We start from the raw sequence: 13,272 nt of genomic DNA, 5'->3' as shown, positions 1-13,272 counted from the left end.
GTTCTTTACTGAAAATGTCAACTTCTCAAATACAACTGTACATGTCCAATCTGAAAATTGATCCGACATGTGAGAATATGCAAGGAAAGGCAAGGCAAATTTATTTGTATAGCACATTTCAACAACAAGGCAATTCAAAGTACTTCACATAAAATACAAAGGAATAGACAACGGAAATAACACGTGGAAAAACCTTAACACCAACCTTAGCAACCAAGGCTACAGAAAGGATGGCCGTTCATGGCATGTGCGATGGGCTGACATCAGCTCGTTGGCAAGGTGGAAAAAAACTTGCAAACAAAGCATTCAGAGTAGGTTGACCCCTGCCCTGGATTGCAGGGAACTTTGACCATGTTTAAAATAGATATCCAACATCACAATGTATGAAGAAGAGAACCAGAAAAACCATATTAATTCCCCTTAAAACAATGAACATGTATGTGAGAAGTTGACATTTTGAATTAAGATCATGAAAAAGTAGGGAAATTCTACTACAACTGTTTGTTTCATGGTTTGTTGATGAAGCCACTGTCCTACACAAGTTGGCTCTTTAAATAGCATATACTGTAATAGAATCCGGCCAAAACTGTATTTTTGAAGCTAATACCAATTTCATTAAAATGTAAGAGTTTGAGAAAATCTGGAAGCAATATACTGGCTGATCTTGTACCAATATATATATATATATATATATATATATATATATATATATATATATACTTGTAGAGTTATATATATTATATATAACTCTACAAGTATATATATAACAAGCTCAAGTGGAATGAAAACAGTGACTATTACCGTCATGTTATGTCACCTGAGCAAGTTATAGTTACTGAAGACATATGTAGAACATGGTCAAAAAATCCAGAAAACCTAGTAAGTCAATCTGGAGTTTGAAATTTTATCACATAATATATGAAATGAGAAAAATATTAAATGAGAATTTATGTTGTTCAAAATTGACTAACATAAATGAGAGCTGGAGACGGTTCCCTGGTGAGCTGTTGATTGTCCACACACACTCCACATTAGGCGGATAAGCATCTGGATAGTTAGGACTGTTAAATGTACCACTCTCCATCACCAGATCTCCCCCACAACCTAAGAAGAAGAGGTGAATATAATGAGTCTTCCAGTCTTCCAGCTAGAACTGTCAGTGGAGTGTGCTGGCATGTCTTACTGGAGGTGGATGCTGAGTAGGTGGCTCTGAAGCCTTTTCTGGAGACAGAGTGGTCAGAGATGAAGTTGACCACCAAGGAGTTACTGAAGGATGTCACCGGGTGAGGAATCTCAGAGCCACAATAGCGCCCTAAAAAATTTTTACTTGACATTTTTATTAGAATTAAAGACTACATATGATTTCACTAACTGCACATTTCTCTCTCTCTCTCTCTCTCTCTCACACACATACAGTATAACTACCTATAGAAGGTGCCTGGTAGTTGTCTCCATCTAGGATCTCCACAGCATCATGGGAGCAGTCAGAGTAAATCATCTCTAACTCAAAGTCAGTGAATGACAGGGTCACGTGGTTAACTGGCCATAGAGAGACAAGTCAAAGGTTAAAAGTACACAATATTTTGTTTATATCACCATGAATACACCAGAAAACTTTCCCTGTGTGAGGACGTTAAAATTGACTATGGCAACTCACATGGTTCCTGTGCTCTGATGATCCAACTACAGTTTTGATTGGATGGGTATGGTGATGGGTACCGTGGTGATGCAATGGCTCCACCATTATTGTCTGTTATGATGGTTGCGCCACAAGCTGTTGAATACAAACACCACCAACCAAAGAGAAACACTAAAATATTAAAACCGTATTAGGTAACATCGAAGCAGGAATCCTACCATAGCCTGTAACTGTAGCAATACCAAATAGGAACATCATTATATTAACAAGTTGACTCTGGGTAAAACTTTATTCATCATTATATATATATATATATATATATATATATATACACACACACACACATATACACACACACACACTTGTATATTTATTTATTTGTATATTAATTAATTAATTTACTTATTCATTTATTCCCACATTAATGTATCTATTTATAAATCTATATATACTTTTATTAATCTATAGTGTAACTTGCTGTAGCGAAATAAATAAATGTGTAAACTTAATGAATGAAAAGTCAGGGAGCCTCTGATTGGTGAATGAACAGTATTACAGACCCAGCAGGATTTGGAATTGTGAATAAAGCTTCATTAATTTCTGTGTCAGTCAGGGCCGATATCATTCTAATTTGCTCAGCAATTCCCTCAATCTGATCTAAAAAATCATAGGAATTGGCATTTGCTCCATCTGTTCAGCTAGAGCGAACATATCTACCATTGTAGCACACGATATTTCATTAAGATCTGCACCAAGTGCTGCCATCTTGAATTAGGCAAAGCAGTGGATTCAAGTTCAACCACCAGTTGCAGGGCAGAGTCCATCCCTGACTTTTATGGATGAAGTCGACAGATTTATTTATCTTGCTGCAGTAAGTTACACTACTTATTTAAGCATTTTATTATATAATTATTTATGTATTTATATATTTCGTTTCAGCCTTTAAAACCCTCCATACACCGTCACTTCCAGTGTGTTTTCATTTAATATTGCAATCATTGGCTTCAGTCATGGAATGTGGAATATTCTTGGTGTGAGATCAGTTGTGTAGTTTGTGCACTCTCATTTTAACATGAAAGTAGTTTGAGACAAAAATATCTTATGTGAGTAGCACAGCAATTCGGAGATTTTGGGGCATGTGGCTTTTAAATTGGCCCTGTAATAGAGTGGTGACTTGTCATAGATGTACCCTTCAACTCATCAGTGCATTTTGGGATAAATTTCAGCCAATCTACATGCCCAACCCCCGCAACCTGGCATAGCATAAGTGAGTACTGTAAAGGGATTGATAGATGGGTGGATTGATAGATTAGATAATTCAGCCATGTTCCCATGATTAAAGCAGAGCTTAAAGAAGACCCACCCTCAGCAAAGCGAGCACTGAAGCCGCGGTGGCTGCGACTGGAGTCAGACCGAAAGCGAACATAGATGGTGTTCTGGGTGGAGGTGATGGAGGGAGGAAGACTGGTACCACACACACGGGCGAGCAGAGGAGAAGATATGGTTGGACCATCATGGATCTACAGAGGGACAGATGCATTGTTTTAGTAAAACTATGTAGCTACAGGAATCGTGGAGTCTATTGATGGTTACAGTTATCCAGGTAATGCAAGTTGTACAGTAAATCACTAACAATGTAAAGGTATTTATCCATTTACTGGACAGGCTTAATCAGTTCTACTGTATGTTGGTAAATTCCCCAGTATTTTACTTTTACGAGCAACTCAAGCAAACCAATACATTGATAAAAGAACAACAAGACAAAAACACCTTAGAGGCTGGGAGCTCAAATAGGTCACCAACAAAGCAAAAGTGTATCGGCATGATGCTTTTGAACTACTGATTAAATGTTCCTAAATCAGGCACTCACAGCCACATAGTCCCATAAGCAGTTGCTATGATGTTCAATGTCTAGGTCAGAGAAGTTGAAGAAGACACGATGGCTGGGATCCACAGTGATGACCCAGGAACAGTCCGCATTGTTGGGATAGCTGTTGGGATACAAAGGAGAATGGATCTCCCCTGATGGAGCCATGACTGGGCCTCCACAGCCTGCAGGAAGGACAGTTGATTATGAGGTTACCAAAAGTGTCATTCCACTGGTGCTGATGGTAAACTGTACATCTTCTCTCCAATGTATTGTATGTATAGTAAATGGCAAATGGACTGCATTTATATAGCACTTTTCTAGTCTATCGACCACTCAAAGTGCCTTACAACACATGCCAACATTAACCCATTCGCACACACATTCATACACAAGGTGCCAACCTGCTCATCAGGAGTGATATAGTGCTTTTTACCATTGTTTCTAATGCTCACTCACACACTCACACACACACACACACACACACACACACACACACACACACACACACTCAGAGTAATTTGGGGTTCAGTATCTTGCCAAAGGACACTTTCACATGCAGACTGGAGGAGCCGGGGATCCAAACACCGACTTTCTGATTAGTCACTTTCTGACCTGCTCTACCTCCTGAGCCACAGTTGCCCATATGTATGTGTTTTGTTTGTATGTATATATGTATGTACAGTTGTATATAAAAGTTTGGCTACCCCTTGACAAATAACGTATTTTGGTTATTTTTTTAATTGAAAAATGTAAACACAGTTTCTCTAGGATATGGAAAAAAAACAATATTTTCAGCAAACAATAATGCATTGTTACTTTTTATGCTATAAATTGAAATCGCTTTTTGTAGCCAGCTAAATGTCTTTCAATTCTTGTATTTGGGATTTTCGTCCATTCTTCCTCCCAAAAGGCTTCTAGTTCTGCAATATTCTTGGGCTGTTTTGCATGCACAGCTCTTTTAAGATCTTCCCACAGATTTTCAATCATGTTTAAGTCAGGGGACTATAAGTACCATTCCAAAACCTTCTGTTTGTGTCTCTTGTAGATGTAGGAATAACACTACACTTGAAATTAATATTATGCACTCGTTCAGTCAATAGGGGCACCACCTCCATTAATTAATTAATAATCAATTAATTGGGAGGAAAAATAATTAAATCAAATTCATCAGTCTTATATCTGAGAGTCATGAACTCTGAATATAGTGAACTCCCATCTCATCTCTCACTCTCATCTCTGATATAAAGGAACAGACAAATACAACGACTTGGCTGTAAATCAAGATACTACTACCAAGGAATATAGATGATTGGGAAACACTAAGCATATATACATATACATATATACAACTAAAAGAATGAATGAATGCATGAATGGGTAAATTAAATTAAAAATTCAAAAGCACAATACACATACATCAGAAGTGGAGAAAAATTTGATATTTTATAGGTCTTGAACATGGGCGTGGCAGAATGGCTCAACAGCGCCCCCTAAACTGTATTCCCTGCGGCATGTTTCACCTACATGCACAGAAATCGGTACGCACATGTATAATGCCAAAATGCACAAAAAAGTCTCTTGGAGCAAAACCCTAAACCCAACAGGAAGTCAGTCATTTTGAATTAACCATTAACCATTTTCGGAAATTTGCATGCTTTGTATTTTAACTCCTCCGACAGATTTCATCAGATTGACTTCAAAATTTGTGTGTGTCATCTAGACTAGTTTGTGATCAAAGGTTATCAAAATCATGAGATTTCACTGAACGCCCTTGCCGTGGCGATGCATCGAATTGTGATGTTTCGCCATAAAACAGGAAGTCCTGATAACTCAACGTACATTGTCCAATCTGCCCCAAATTTCTCATGCTTCATGAGGGTCCCATCCTGAATACATTTATGTGTCAATATTGAGACATACTCATAGCGCCACCTACTGGCGACAGGAAGTTACATGTTCTGTACTTCTATAAGCTGTACCAAGCTGGATGAACAGATCCATCTGAAATTTGGTCAGAAAAGCCTTAAGTCTTTGATGATTCCATATAGAGAAAATGATGAGTTTTCACTGGACACCTTTGCTGTGGAGGCACGGCGAATTTCGATGTTTGGCCATGAACAAAGAAAGTGTTATACCTTGAGTCTGCATGATCAGATCTTTTCCAAATTTCCCATGCTTGATAAGGGTCCCGGTCTGAAAGCAAGTACAGGCTCACATTGAGTCATAGTCATAGCACCACCTACTGGAAACAAGAAGTCTTAAGCACCACTCTTTTGCTAACTACTCCTAGCAGGTTAGCCAAAAACACATAAAATTTGGTCAGCCAAGGTGTTAGACCTTGATGTTGATAACTCCTGAAGCTTTTGACTTTTCATCAAAAGCTGTTGCCATGGCAACACATTGTTCACACCATTTTTCGTTGTTTTTGAGGGGCTAGACATGCAGGCATGGGTGTGGTGGAATGGCTCGACAGCACCCCCTACAATATTTCAACGAAGCAGCCCCCGCACCACGTTAAACCTGCATGTACGAACATCGGAACATACATGTATCATGCCAGTGCGCACAAAAAAGTCTCTTAGACCCATCGCTTAGACACAACAGGAAGTCGGCCATTTTGAATTTAGTGGTCAGTTTTGGCGATTTTGCATGCCTTGTATTTTAACGAACTCCTCCTACAGAATTCATCATAACGACTTCAAAATCAGTGTCACTAGCCACTAGACTAGTTTATGATCAAAAGTTTTAGTTTAGATTTAGCTATCATTGAAGCACGTGGCCATGGCCTGGCATTGAGTTTTGATGTTTTGCCATGACAGAGGAAATTGCCATAACTTTAGTGTAAATGCTCCAATCTGCACCAAACTTCATGTTTGATAAGAGTCCCGGCCTGAACACATCTACATGACAATATTCCATCAGTGATGCAAACTGGCTCAATAGCGCCGCCTACAATATTTCAACGAGGTAGCCCCCACTACACGTTAAACCTACATGTATGAAAATTGGAACACACGTATCATGCCAGAGCACACAAAAAAGTCTCTTGGATCCATAGCTTAAACCCAACAGGAAGTCGGCCATTTTGATTTTACTGTTCAGTTTTTGTGATTTCCATGCCCTGTATTTTAATGAACTCCTCCTGAGTTTTTGCTGAATGCCCTTGCCTGGCAATGTGGGAAACTTTGATGTTTTGCCATGAAACAGGAAGTTGTCATAACTTGAGCATACTTCTTCCAACCTGCACCAAATTTGTCATGCTTGATAGAGGTCCCGCCCTGAATGCATCCATGTGTCAATACTGATTCATTCTTATAGCACCACCTACTGGCAACAGGAAGTTACAGGTGCTACATTTTTATGACCTGTGCCTAGCAGGATGAACAGATCCACCTGAAATTTGGTCAGAAAAGACTTAAGACCTTGATGATGTTATATTGCGAAGATTGTGAGTTTTCATTTAACGCCGTTGCCATAGTGATGCAGCAAATTCCGATGTTTCGCCATTGTATAACAAACTGTTGTAACTTGACTCCATATGGCCAGATCTTTCCCAAATTTAACATGTGGTCCGAAGACATGTACAGGCTCATATTGAATCAAAGTAATAGCATCATCTATTGGCAACAGGAACTTATAGGCCCCACAGTTTTACTAACTACTCCTAGCAGGTTAAACCGATCCACCAAAAATTTGGTCTGCTGAGTTGTAGGACAGTGGTGATGCTAAATGGTGACGCTTTTACGTTTTCATCAAAAGCTGTTGCCATGGTGGCGCATTATTTGGCATGAAACAGGGAGCTGTGTTTGAGGGGCTAGGGGTGCTAGAAAACTCACAAAACTTGGCATATGCATCAGAAAGGGTGAATTTAGTTGTCTGATATGGTTGTTGGACTTGGGTGTGGCAAAAAGACTTAAGGGTGCCCCCTAGAATATTTCAGAGTCAAAGCTCTCACCTTTAAATTTGACATACATGGACGAAATTTGGTAGGGCCATGAATCATATTCAGATGCACAAATAAGTCTTTGGAGCCATACCCTCAGTCCAACAGGAAGTCAGCCATTTTGAATTAACTTATTTTATAGCGCAGTTTTCAAAATTAGCAGCCATTGTATTTTAACACGATGGACTTCAAATTTGGTCAGTGTCATTTAAAGACCTTTACAATGAAAAGTTATCAAAGTCTTTTTTCAGTTTTCATTGAATATTGTTGCCGTGACAATGCAGCAAACTTTGATATTTCGCACTGAAGCAGGAAGTTGTTGTAATTTACTGTACATTGTCCAACCTGCACCAAATTTCTCATACTTGATAAGAGTCCAAGCCTGAACACATCTGAATGTTAATATTGAGTCATAGTCATAGCGCCACCTACTGACAACCAGAAGTCAGCCTTATATGACAAACATTATCTGATTTACATGAAATTTACATGGTGTGGTCGACACATGGTATACAACAACATGTGTATAATTAGTGGGTGTTCTCTAGTGCCACATAGTGGACACATGAAGTGATATTTATCTCATTCCAGTCCAGGCCTGAAACCATCTACATATCCACAATAATTGTATTTGTATTTGAATAAAAGTGGAAAGACACTTAAATATCTTGTGTTTGTTTTTATTACACTAAGTTTAGAAAATTAAAGTGTTACAGTAAGTGTTCATGAAGCTTGTTCATGAGGCATGTGTCAGTAGCTCAGCTTTATCTCTAGTGAACACCCCTATTTCTGTGAGTGATGTCCAAATTAGGAAATGTGCGTCATGCAGCAGGTGGATGTGACTCCCCTCATTAAGACATGCTGATAGACGTAACAGCGGAGCAGAAAACAGAGACTGCGATAGCAATGTAACGGACCTTTTTTTTTCTACTCGAAAACAAGTAATTTTTAAAATATTTGCACAAAATAAATGTTCATAAAAAACCCACTATTTGTGCTTTGCTAAATAATGTATCTGAATTTGGGCCCACCCCTAGGTGGAGCACTTTGCCCCAGGCACATTTCAAAGGACAAGAAGAGAGGAAATGCATTGACTGAAAATTGAATATTGAATATTTTTTTACAGATGTATTAGAATTCTGTCGATAAACCAAAAGCAGACAAATAGAAACATGAAGTCTATATAAAAAATAATCTGTCATTCTTTTAAATGATGGATTTAGAGAGCAAGCAAAAAGAAGCCTTTTACAACCACAATTTCATCTTCCCATTAACCGTAAGTGGTTGCAGCCTGCAATACTTCATTTGTTAAAAGTAGAGAAAATGTACAAACTAAACAGTACTAGTTTAATTGTTCTAGTTTTCTAGTTTTTACGTAGTTACTCATATGTAGACTTCAGCAAAGAGAAGTTGTGCCACCCTCTCTTGAGGGAACATCAGGACGTATTGCTCCATCTCTCTCATGGCAGACCACATGGTGGATAGACTGTATGTAGGACTTATTTTCAGTCTCCAGCCATCCTTTCCTTGTAGCCCACAAAAAGCAAGGGTTATAAGTCTATTTGTTCTGTATTTGTCAGGCAAAAATATTCTTTTTTTGTACAGATTAATTCTTTTGCATGTTATATGGAGAATTGATTAAAGGAGCATGGTTGCTCAAAACCTGACTTGTGAAGAGAGGTTGACTGGCTGTTAATCTATGTGACACACTTGAAGTAAGCCAAAGTCAATCAGACAAATAGGAAGTACTGTGAATAACCATTACATGAGTGGGTACAGCAAGATTTGAGGAAAGTATCAAACCGTTATGGTGCTATTAATAGATGTAGAAAAATCCAAATCACCATCCATGACAAGCTCAAATAGCACATGTTTTCACACAAGTATTCAGTTGAAAAGGCAGCTGCCAAAGCCAGGGCTTTCCAGCTGCACATGCCAGAGTGAACTTTGCAAAAAGGGAGCTAGAAAAGAGAAAGGAGAAAGCAAGGTTGGATTTGGAAAAAGCTACTCTAGTGGCAGACATGGAAGCCTTAAGATTTGAAAGGGAAACAGCTGCAGCTCTAGCTGAGGCAGAGGTGTTAAAAGCTGCAGAAAGAAGAATGCAAAGAATTATCATCACTGACAGACAGCAAACTGAAGAATATTTATAAGACCAGGCTCAGACTGGTTAAGTTAAGCTGCTTCCAAATGTCTCTCCACCCCACAAGATTAAAGAAAATTGTCTCCACAAAACAAAATATTGGTGCGTGAAAGTAACTCACTCATTCTATTGGTTATTTTTGTCTGCCAATTTGGCACCTCTACTTTGCATGATGCCTGCCTACCACCCAAAGAACACTTGGCTCACTTGGATATTCCTCCATGAAATCTCCAACTTAACTTTTTACTTATCTTACCTCATGTATTACAAAAATAAAGAATAAAGATATGTTCACCACTCCCTCCCAAATCCCTAGTACAGTGTGTTTTCCTATGGTATGGTGGGACAGAGGTACAGCATATGGGCATGTGCTCAATGATGTTCACCCACCTCCCAAGTTTTCGGTCCAGCTTGCATTGAAACCTCGACCGCTGACATAGGCATCTGACTTAAAGCGCACTGTGAGCAGGTTACCAGTGCTGGAGACATGCATTGGCCTAGTTGTGGTGCTACAGAGCTTGGCCAGCTGAGGAGCTGACAGGTCTGGGCCTCCAAATACCTGAGGAGAAGTCAAAAGTAATGGTCAAAACACCAACTGCAATGGTTTTGAATTAAGCAATATTACAAGAGAGGGTATACTTTAATGATGCTTATGACCACATGTTGTGCCAACAATGACAGTAAAGCACACCCTCAAGTGTAATATTGCGATTATACAACAGTTACCAACAACAAAAAAAGATATAATCAAAATGTATTCAGATTGTGGGGCAATTCATTCTAAAACTAAAAAGCTTTATGCTAGTGTTATCTCTGTTTCCTTGGAAATACATGGGGTATGACTAATACCTGGAAAACAACCAGTTATGTCTGTAGACTCCTATGTAATGAAACCTAGTTTACCACTCCAGCAAGTAGGCTGACTGTTAGTAATGACCTAACAACATAGGTGATTTCTAGTCCCAGTTGAGTCAGCCAGCCAACTTGAGCTAATGCTCTCTAGAGATTGTGGAATTTCCCAAACCACATTTATGAACACAAAACTGCTTTGCTAGCTCAATCTTGTTGTAACTAAGATATCTGCTGAAAAAAATAATTTCTCCATGCACAGATTTAGCTACTATGTCTGTGAAATTCATAGATATTTTTAAGCTAGTAGTGCTATGTCACCGACTCACCGGCACAGCTGATGGAGGATGCCAGAGTGAAAGCTGAGATATACTCTCAACTAAAGAGAAAATGTCTTGTTGTGTATGGAGGTGCCAGGTAACGATAAAGATTGGAGAAGGGTTTGGGTTTTTTGGTATGTGTGTGAGTGTGTGTGTGTGTAACTTGTCCCGCAATCTCAGAGTTCAATCCACTCCGAAATGGATCCGTTTTTTTTTTCCCCACAACCCCAAATCAGTTCAGTTCAATCCAATTTCACAAACATAAAAGAAAGACAAACAAAACAACCCAATGACCCTAGCAAAGCAACACAGTACTTAAAATAGACACAGCAGAAACATCAGATTGGTTGGACCACCGTGTTTAGCTACACATATTCAAATGTTACAGTTATAGCTGAAAATGAGAACAGAAATAAACAAGTTTGCCAAGTTCATATATCTCAGTAATTCAAATCAACTGCCAGTTGTCTATCCAGAAGTGACTGTTATTGTTAGCGCAATGTCACGGTCTATAGTTCTAATGAATGGCAGAGTAATATTTTTAGTGATGAGGCATTTTTCATTTGAGCACGGCTAGGTGTGCTGTCATGCTGATTTGATCCCGTTCTAAATGTCTAGTTGACCAGTCGGGTTGCTCGGTCAGAACTACCTGTTGTATAATGCTGTTTTACATTCCATTCAGTGTTTTATTGCAGGTCAAGAGTTACACCGTTTCGAGTTCTGTTCATGCCAGAGTCATACTGAAAATGGAAAGTGATGTAACTGACAGAACAAACATGCTTTCCTCTGCCTTTTGCTCTGATTTGGACAGAGTTCTTGCTGATGAACTGATTCACTTCAGATATTTCATTAGACAGTCCCTCCAGGATTTCACAGAGTTTTTTCTGTTTGTTGTGATCAAAAATGTTTGATTTTGCAGTTGCTTTTCTCAAGATTTGTGATTTTTTTTGGCTGTAAAATTTGATGACATGTTGTGTTGGTTGTTTTGATTACAGTGACACAGGGAAGTGCAACGGTTGGTTGAATAATTATCATGACTAGACCACATTTCCCATAAACCCTATCACTTCCTGTTTTGCTGTTTTTATCTGGTCAACCAGAATGGGGTTTGTTTTGATGATGACAGGAGAGGTTGAAGAGCCTTGCTAACTGTTAATGAGGAGTTACTTTTGTTGATAAAGCAAGTTTTGTTCGGAAAGGCTTACTTTGTGCCATAAGCAATTCTGCTTTCAGCAGAACTCCTGTGAATCTGACCTGCTCACACACAATATCAATACAAAATAGAGGATATTGATGGATTCGTCACAATAGTCTTTCATTCTCATCACAAGGTGTGGGCATTAAATTTACCATATACTGATGTCATAATCCTCCTAGTAGTTCCTTTAATGCGAAGAAATTGCAGGGATTTTGCAAAATTTTAACCTCCCTCTAATATTGCAGAAATTTGTTGAATTTTGCATTAATTATTGCGATCACAAGATCACGATTTCCGGGATGGACTGATCAGACCTGTTGTGATTTGTTTAATTATAATCTGATCTCAAACATAACAAGTTGTAACATGTTCATATTAAAGTTGGGATGTGGTTAGGAGCAGGTTTGGTTATCAGCAATAATTAATGATTATCAAAGATAAATCAATAAAAAATTATTAATAATTTAATTAATAATAACAGAGCCCCACCCAGCCTTTAACATAATATGTATACAAATAATGCCAAAACAACTTCCGTTTAAGGTATAACAGAGTTTATTAACATTAACAATATCAATTAACAATCCATAGCACTTCAGTCAATAAACATCTATCATCCAACTACAAACTATCAAACACAAGCAGCTATAAACAACAACCAGCTATAACAACAAGCAAACATATAGCACATGTAGATGTGTCTGCGTGTGTGTGTTTGTGGGTGGGTGGTTGTGGGTGTGTGTGTGTGTAAGAGAGGAAGACGAGGAGCAAGATGGCAAACGTGACCCATGTTGGGGGAACACATCGCGCAAGAGTTCTGGTCAGAAGAGGTGACCGCGAGATCTGAACAGACAATGGCAAATGGCGTCTGCCAGCTTAACACGTGTCTCTGACAATAAGATAGATTGTGGACAGAGCTAAGCACTGCTACCAAGTTATCCGCTCACCAAATGTGTGTGTGAGTGTGTGTGATCCTAGCAGTCGTGGGGAGACATAGTAATAGTAGTAATAGTAATTGCTTTTATGACTCAGAGACACAGTAAACTGACAGTGATCCATCCCCTGTGGTCACTGGCCTTTTAACAGATAAAACAATTTACTGGCTTCACACACGGTGACAAACTAACACAAAGCAGCCCAACAAAGGTGGACAAAACACAAATCTGCTTAGTATGATAAACACAACCAAAACAAGCAGCAAACAACAATAACAGTTCCATAGAATTCTCAGCAGCAGTAACCACACTCACGGTCCGTTAACTTCACAACAGCAACGATAAAGCTTAAAATAACAAACTACTGTAGTAATCTAT

The 13,272-nt window shown here is 38.7% G+C and overlaps 1 protein-coding gene across 2 annotated transcripts in view; it reads right to left on the bottom strand.

Annotated features, from left to right (window-relative positions):
- cubn (cubilin (intrinsic factor-cobalamin receptor)) overlaps window positions 1-13,272 on the bottom strand; it is a 200,085-nt gene that overhangs the window by 96,906 nt on the left and 89,907 nt on the right. For both annotated transcript variants that reach the window (XM_067578819.1, XM_067578821.1), the window contains 7 exons: window positions 9,983-10,151; window positions 3,510-3,691; window positions 3,003-3,159; window positions 1,658-1,774; window positions 1,426-1,539; window positions 1,184-1,312; window positions 972-1,104 (listed from right to left, as the gene is read on the bottom strand). In XM_067578819.1, the coding sequence (XP_067434920.1) occupies window positions 972-1,104; window positions 1,184-1,312; window positions 1,426-1,539; window positions 1,658-1,774; window positions 3,003-3,159; window positions 3,510-3,691; window positions 9,983-10,151 (1,001 nt within the window). The remainder of the gene's footprint in view (window positions 1-971; window positions 1,105-1,183; window positions 1,313-1,425; window positions 1,540-1,657; window positions 1,775-3,002; window positions 3,160-3,509; window positions 3,692-9,982; window positions 10,152-13,272) is intronic.

The sequence above is a fragment of the Thunnus thynnus genome, chromosome 21 (assembly GCF_963924715.1).
Source record: "Thunnus thynnus chromosome 21, fThuThy2.1, whole genome shotgun sequence".
In the NCBI taxonomy this organism is placed as follows: domain Eukaryota; kingdom Metazoa; phylum Chordata; class Actinopteri; order Scombriformes; family Scombridae; genus Thunnus; species Thunnus thynnus.
Note: the sequence above shows the minus strand (reverse complement) of the source record. Positions and strands in the feature narration are given on the sequence as shown.